General features: G+C 53.3%; 1 protein-coding gene across 3 annotated transcripts in view; it reads left to right on the top strand.

The window, feature by feature from the left end:
- Window positions 1–4,191: 4,191 nt before the first annotated feature.
- Window positions 4,192–7,525, top strand: part of SLC25A45 (solute carrier family 25 member 45) — a 7,457-nt gene continuing 4,123 nt past the window's right edge. The window contains exons 1-4 of one of the 3 annotated variants that reach the window (XM_006149890.3): window positions 4,192–4,421; window positions 5,628–5,671; window positions 5,854–5,925; window positions 6,164–6,349. In XM_006149890.3, coding sequence (XP_006149952.1) covers window positions 4,385–4,421; window positions 5,628–5,671; window positions 5,854–5,925; window positions 6,164–6,349 — 339 coding nt within the window. In that variant the 5' untranslated portion in view covers window positions 4,192–4,384. Of the gene's footprint in view, window positions 4,460–5,627; window positions 5,672–5,853; window positions 5,961–6,163; window positions 6,350–7,525 lie in introns of those variants that run through there. The other 2 variants (XM_006149891.3, XM_027772433.1) reach the window with 2 other exon arrangements.

Below are 7,525 nucleotides of genomic sequence, written 5' to 3'. Positions count from 1 at the left end.
GGGAAAGAAAAAGATGCCCAGGAGAACAGAAGATGATGGGACTGCCTTAAGAGCTATAAAATACTACAATGGGCCTTATTTCTGCTCATCTACTACTGTGGCTGGACGTAGGACCAGGCCTGTGTGTTTCCTCGTGTCATCTTCATGGGCTCTGTGAGTAGAAATAAGACCACTGTGTTTTATTTTTGGAGAGGTTTTTGCTATAGGGCGCGTGCACTTGCCAGAAAGACAGAGAGGAAGAGAGAGACAGAAAGTGAAAAATCCCCCCCCAGAGGGCATGGCCATGCCGCAATCCCTTCTCCTCCATTCTCCTCTCGGGATCTTGGGCACGCATACACATGGGCCCGGCATGAGTATAAGCCACTGGGTCTGGGATTCAAACTGCGGTCGACTACATGGGAGTCCAGCAAAGTAACCATTACACTATCTGCTGGTCCCCAGTACTTTTTTTAAAGAATTAGCATGGTTGTTAAGGTGTTGGACTCCCCCATAGCTGACCATGGTTCAAGCCCCAGACCTGGCGGCTTGCTTTCTCACTTTGTCCTCTCGCTCTCACTCTGTCTCTTTGGTCATATAAAAAATAAAAATAATAACAACAAATAAATTTTTTAAAATTATTATTTTAACTTTATGTCTTATTTTCTTTTTTTTTTTGAGAGTTTTTCACTATAGGGTGTGTGCGCTTGTCAGACAGACAGAGAGAGACAGAGAGACAGAAAGCGAGAAGGCCCCCCCCCAGGGGGGCAGGCCCCCCCAGGGGGGATGGTCACACTGCAATCCCTTCTCCATTCTCCTCTCAGGATCTTGGGCATGCATGCACACGCGCCCAGCGTGAGTTTTAAGCCACTGGGTCCAGGACACGAACCACGGTCGACTACGTGGGAGTTCAGCGACATAGCCATTACGCTAACTGCTGGTTCCTCTGTATTATTATTTTCCATTTGACCAGAGAGAGACAGAGAAAGATAGAGAGGGAAAGTAAGAAAGGAAGCCACCAGGTCTGGGACTTGAACCATGATTGTCCATGTGGGAGTACAGTGCCTTTTACCACCACATCACCGGCTGGTCCCTAAGAGCACTATATTAACAGCTACTGTTCATGCAGCAGGTACAGTTCTAAGTGCTTTAGTCCTTACAATATAGGAAGAGGTAAGCACTGTATCTCCACCTGATGAACAAGAAAACAAAAAAGATGCACTAACAAGGCCGACATCTGGCAGTGTGCGTTGATGGGGAGCGGGGACTGGAACCCAAATCTAGCCAAAGAGCCATTGGAAGACAGCTGGGAAGGCTAAGAGGATGGGCTGGCAGGGTGGGAGAGAAAAGGCACCCCAGGTAGCAGGGGTTGCACGGGCATGGTTAGGACCTCAGGAAAGCCTGGGCATGTTGGAGAACAGCAGGCACGGTGGCACTGTGGTGGGGGCTTTGAGCCCCAGGCTGAGGAGTGGAGGGTGAGGACATGTTGGAGGTTGTGACTAGAGACCAAGGAAGACCATCTCTGTCGTGCAGATTAGCCTGGTGGAATCTGGGAGCCTGGAGAAGCAGCCAAGGGTAGGTGTCCCTTCTGTAGGCTCTAGGAGCACGGGAATGAGTCTCTCTTGAACTGGGATGCCGTGGTGGAACTGAGAGAGTGGGGCTTATTCCGAGGTGAAGGAGGAGGGGGCCTGCAGGTCTCCAGAACGGAGAGGCTGAGACATTAGCAGTCAGCGGGGCTGGCACCCCACTTTGGCACCCAAAGCCCACAAGAAGGGGCTGCCCAGGGGCTGGCAGGTGGTGTGGTGGTTGAGGCACTGGACTCCCACATGGCAGACCCTGGTTCAAGGCCCAGATCTGGTGGCTTGCTTTCTCAGTCTCCCTTTCTGTCTGTCTGTCTCTCTCTGGTCAATTGAAGAATAATGATATTAAATAAAATTTTAAAATAAAAGAATGTCACTTAGGGAGAGAGTAAACAGCTCAACTAGGAGTATACCAACCCATAGTGAAAGGTCAGTTCTCAGGACACTCTTTGAGTAGTCCAACGAGCCCCAGGCAGCCCCATGGGGAGGGGACATGTTGGACACGAGGCCCTGCCTCCAAAGCTACCACGAGATGGGAGATGGGGTAATGCCAGCCCTTCACATTCTCTTATGCCCCTTGGCAATAGGGAGAGGGAACTGGAGCCCCAGGGCCGGCCACTGATGCTGCACCCTGACATTTCTTTCTTTCTTTTTTGAAAAAATTATTTTATTTAACTTTATTTATTTATTTATTTATTTATTTATTTATATTTATTTATTTTAATGTGACCAGAGAGGAACAGAGCAAGGGGGAGGGAGGAGTGAGAAAGCAAGCTGCCAGGTCTGGTACTCGAACCACTGTCGGCCATGTGGGAATCCAGGGCCCTTAACCACCACATCACTAGCTGGTCCTGTGCCCTGACATTTCTGTTCATTCAACAAACTTAGTTAATAAGTAACTGGTGTTTGTTGGGTGCCTGTCCTGTGCGATGCACTGTTCTAGCCTTTAAGATACATTAATGGGGCTGGTAAATGACATGGTGATTAAGGTGCTGGACTTTCACATGGCCAACCACGGTTCTAGTCCCCGACCTGGTGGTTCATTTTCTCACTCTCCCCCCCTCCCTTTCTGGTCAAATTGAAGAAAAAGAATAATAAATAAAATGAAATAAATAATTTTAAAATAATTATGTATTTGTTTATTTTCACATGAGTTTTGCCAGAGAAAGAGAAAGAAAGAGAGAGAAGGAGAAAGCAAGCCTCCAGGTCCAGGATTCGAACCATAATCAACCATGTGGGAATTCTAGCACCTTAATCACCATGCCACCTGCTCCCAATGAATAATTCTTAGAAAAAGAAAAGATACATTAGTGAACAAGGATCGGTAGGTGGCATGGTGTTAAAGGCATTGAATTCCCACATGGCCGACCATGGTTCAAACCCTAGATCTGGTGACTTGAAAATCACACTGGGCTGGGACCAGGAGTTGACGTAATGGCTATGTCACTGGACTCCCATGTAGTCAAGTTCGAGTCCCAGACCCGGTGGTTTAAGCTCACGCTGGGCATGCATGCATGTGTGCACAGGATACTGAATAGTCAAGTTCAGAAAAAGGATTGCAGCGTGGCCATCCCCCCTAGGGGAGTGATTTCTCGCTTTCTGTCTCTCTGTCTTTCTGGCAAGTGCACATGCACTATAGCAAAAATCTCTCCCCCCCAAAAAAAAAAACAAGAAAGAAAGAAAGAAAGAAAGAAAATCACACTGGGCACTGTGCATGTGTGGCTAGAATCCTGAGAGGAGACTGGAGGAGAAGGCATTGTGGCATGGCCATCCCTTGGGGAGTGATTTCTCACTTTCCCTCTCTCTGTCCCTCTGGTGAGCACATGCTCCCTATGGCAAAAACCTAAAAAAAAAGATACATTAGCAAACAGGCACCAGGTCAGTTACATCATGTGTGGGAGGTGACAAGGAGCCTGGGAGGAGGGAGAGCGGACTGTGGAGTTGGGGCATATTATAGGGAGGGATGAGAGGGTCAGGACTGGTCTCACTGAGGAGGTGATGTTTGAACCCACTTCAGGGAGGTGAATTCAAGAGTGTCCAGGAAGAGGGAAGAGCCAGTGTAAAGGAGGTGAAGAAGAATAAGGAAATCAGGGTGACTGGCGGGGGCTGGACCTGAGGTCAGAGGAGGACGGACAGCACCATAGGGCTCAGGGAGCCTGGGAGGGATTTGATTTTGACTCTGAAGCCTGGTGATGCCATTGTAGGTAGACACACAACCCTTTACGTAATCCAAACCTCCATCTTTCCCTTGGGAAAGGGGGAGGCCGAGCTTCTGACTCACACTGGGGAATTGTAAACAACTCAGAGAAGAGCCGGCTGCAAGCTTGTGAGTCACTCCTGAGAGCCGGCTCCTCCAGGCCGTTCCCACCCTGTCCTGGCTGGGTGGCTCCTCAGTGCATGGGCCTGCCCCCTAGTGGCCATGCTCCTTCTCCAGGGCCTTGCTGCTTGTCTGGGGTAGGAGTCGGCCTTTCCTGTGGGGATGAGTGGGAGGCGGGGCTAGGATGGACATGGCAGGGGGCAAATGGTGCTTTTGCCCCTTATTGAGGGGGCCCACCCAGGAAGTGGTGACCCCCGTGGCCATCCTGAGCCCTTCATCCCTGTCCCAGAGCCTCCAAGAGAAACACAGCTCCTCCAGCCTTCAGGGTCACTGGTGCTGGCTCACTCCCCTCTCCTGGTGGCCTGCAGTCTGGGCACCGGGCCATTTCTCACCCTCTGGCCAGGGTTAAACATTAATGGGAGATTATTGCCCGGTCCAGGGAGGGAGAAAGTGGAACTAAACTTTCACCGGCTCCTCTGCTGGGGCCACCAATTCCACCCGAGCCCAAAGAATGCCTGTGGAGGAGTTTGTAGCTGGCTGGATCTCTGGTGAGAGTCTTTCCTCTTCTGTCACATCACCTCCCGAGGTGGGTCACTTCCTGAGGAAGATGGGTGACACAGGAGGAGCTGTGGCCAAAGTCCTGGTTTCCCTTGTGCACTCTAGTCAGCTGTCCCTGGAGTAGGAGAGGAGAAAATGGGGTTGGTGGGAGGGGGCTGTTTCCTGCTGGGACCAGGGCAGATGGGGCAGGTGAGCTCCCTGCATCGTCCACCCCTTAGGACTCAGGAAGGGAGTCCACCTTCGACCTCAGCTGCTATGCCAAGTGCCCCTCTTGGGCTCTTCCTACCTGGCAATGGGTCACACCCCCTGGGCCCCAGGCCCATTGTGTCTGTGGAGCAACCCAGCTTCCGAGTGACATTGCTAGCAGGAGAAAGAGGGATGTTCCAAACCTGCCCTACTCCCCCACCCCCACCCCCACCCCGGAGATGCAGCCTCCCCTGGAGCTCCAGAACCGGCCTTTGCAGTTAGGCAGTGGGAAGGGGTGGCAGACCTGCCTACTTGGGGCTGACATGCCTCCTGTAAGGGCCCTCCAGCTCTGAGCGCCGGGAGGGAAGGCTTCATGGTGCAGAAATGCAACATTAGGGCTGAAAGAAGGAAGGAGGCAAGCTGGCGGGGAGGTGGAAGCTCCGGAAGGTCATTCTAGAATCTCAGTTTTTTTTTTTTTTTTTGGAGAGGTTTTTTGCTATAGAGCATGTGCGCTCGCCAGAAAGACAGAGAGAGACAGAAAGTGAGAAATTGCCCCCTAGGGGGGATGGCCACGCTGCAATCTCTCCTCCATTCTCCTCTCGGGATCTTGGGCACGCACGCACACGTGCCCAATGTGAGTTTAAGCCACGGGATCCGGAACTTGAACCGTGGTTGACAACATGGGAGTTCAGTGACATGGCCATTACAACAACTGCTGGTCCCTAGGAGCTCAGTTCTAATAAGCAGTGGGACACTGGCGTGTTGCCTCCCAGCCAGGAGCTACGCATCTTTGGTTGGGCCCTCCCCCTGGACAAGCGTGCTCTTTCCATTGTCCCGGGCCCTTTCTAGCCCACTGCTTGGCGCAGTAGGATCAGGAGCAGCTGGAGTGTCTTGGGAACCTTCAGGTCTTGCTGTCCTTCCTCCTGCCTCAACCCGCTTTCCTGTGGTACAGACATGCCCCTGGGTCTAGCATGAGGGCCCTCACTCATAGCACGTTCTTGTCACCGCAGGAGCTCTGGGCTTGGTCCTGGGACATCCCTTCGACACCGTAAAGGTGAGTCTCCAGGAAGCACTAGACGAATGAAAGCCCGAACCAAACATCAGAGTGTCCCGAGATTAGGCCTGGTTAGCAGTCTTTCTTGTCTCTCCTGCCTGCTGGCTTCTTGCCGAGAGGCAGAGGGAAGAATTGGCCTGCCGCCCGCCCACCCCACTGCCCGCTCGCTCTCCCCCGTCCAGGTGCGGCTGCAGACCCAGACCATGTACCACGGCATCATCGACTGCATGGTCAAGATCTACCGCCATGAGTCGGTGGGTGGCTCTCTTCTGGGGACAGGAAGTACCAGGTTCCTTCTGCTCTTCAATAGGCTCTGCCCCTGGAAGGGAGTAGACTCTAGTCTGGGTCCCTTGAAGGGCGGGGTGGTAGCTGGGTGGTTTCCCCCACCTCAGCCTGTCTCCTCTCCCCCCCCCCCCCCCCAGAAGGCCTTGCAGGATCTGGAAGGGCCACAGGTAGCTCCCACTCCTACTCAAGGCCATTGCGTCTCTGCAGCTCCTGGGCTTCTTCAAGGGAATGAGCTTCCCCATCGCGAGCATCGCTGTGGTCAACTCTGTGCTGTTCGGGGTCTACAGCAACACCCTGCTGATGCTCACAGCCACCTCCCACCAGGACCGGAGGGCCCAGCCCCCGAGCTACGTACACATCTTCATGGCGGGCTGCACTGGGGGCTTCCTGCAGGTGAGAGGGCAGCATGTGGGCACAGTGGCAGTCTGTCCATTTGTCCTCACAGCTGGGTGGGAGGGAGATAGCCTTCCCAAGAGGAACCCGAGGTCCCGCTCCTGGGACCTGACCTGGTGGAGTGGTGAGACCTGGAAAACAGGGGTGGAAAGCAGAAAGAACTCGAGTGGGGGGCGTGGTGCCAAGAGCACACCAAGAGAAGCAGCTAGTGCCTCACTCTCAGGCTGACAGGGCTTGCCAGGGTGACTTTTGACCCTGGAGAACTGACAGCCCCGAGAGAGCTTCGAGCCTATCCCCTCCCGCCTCAGGCCTTTGCCCACAGAGCCTGGGTGGCCACAACCTGTGAGCTTCCTCAAAGCCTCATCCACAGACCTGGCTCGAGAGACCCACGGCATTAATCATTAAGTCACTCCAATTGATTGGCTTTGGTCTTTGTTCTCTGCCCTATAGTGCCAGGCTTTTGTGGGCGTGGAGAAGGAAAGAGGGGCCTCCAGGCACCAGAGGGAAGGTGGGCTGAATAGTGCTCGGAGCATAAAGGCAGAGAGGGCGTGCGCCTGGCTCTGTCCCACAGCCCAGCAAGGTGCCTGCCCGTCGCCCAGACACGCCTCGCGGGCGGCAGAGAGCAAGCACGAAGTCGCTGGTTCATTTGAACAAGTTGATGATTAATGAGACCCCCAAGGCTCCTAGCTTTTCTTCTGCAGGGTGCTTATCCATGTATTTCCTAAACCCTGAGCTGTACCACATGAAAACAATGCCAAAAGCTGAGACCCTAGGCTGAGTGACCTGGTTTAGGCTCAACTAGTCCCAGCTCCTAAGTCACCAGCCCCTCTAACTCTTTGATATGAACTGGAGACTGTCTGGGCTACTGAAGGGAACTAGGTCCAGGGACCTCTCAGAGCATGAGTTTCGGAGCAAAAAATGTGTTTCCATGTGGAGGTGGGAGAGAGAGGCAGGGATTGACCCCTACCCCCCAGCTAATCTACCAGCTACCCACCAGCTACCCACCAGCTACCCACAAGCTACCCACCAGCTAACCAACCAGCTACCAAACAGCTAACCAAACAGCTAACCAACCAGCTAACCAACCAGCTACCCACCAGCTAACCCACCAGCTACCCACCAGCTAACCCACCAGCTACCCACCAGCTAACCCACCAGCTAACCAACACACTACCC

The sequence above is a fragment of the Tupaia chinensis genome, unplaced genomic scaffold (genome assembly GCF_000334495.1).
Source record: "Tupaia chinensis unplaced genomic scaffold, TupChi_1.0 Scaffold000273_1, whole genome shotgun sequence".
Taxonomy (NCBI): domain Eukaryota; kingdom Metazoa; phylum Chordata; class Mammalia; order Scandentia; family Tupaiidae; genus Tupaia; species Tupaia belangeri.
The sequence above is the reverse complement of the archived record's forward strand: the minus strand, read 5'-3'. Positions and strand labels throughout refer to the sequence as shown.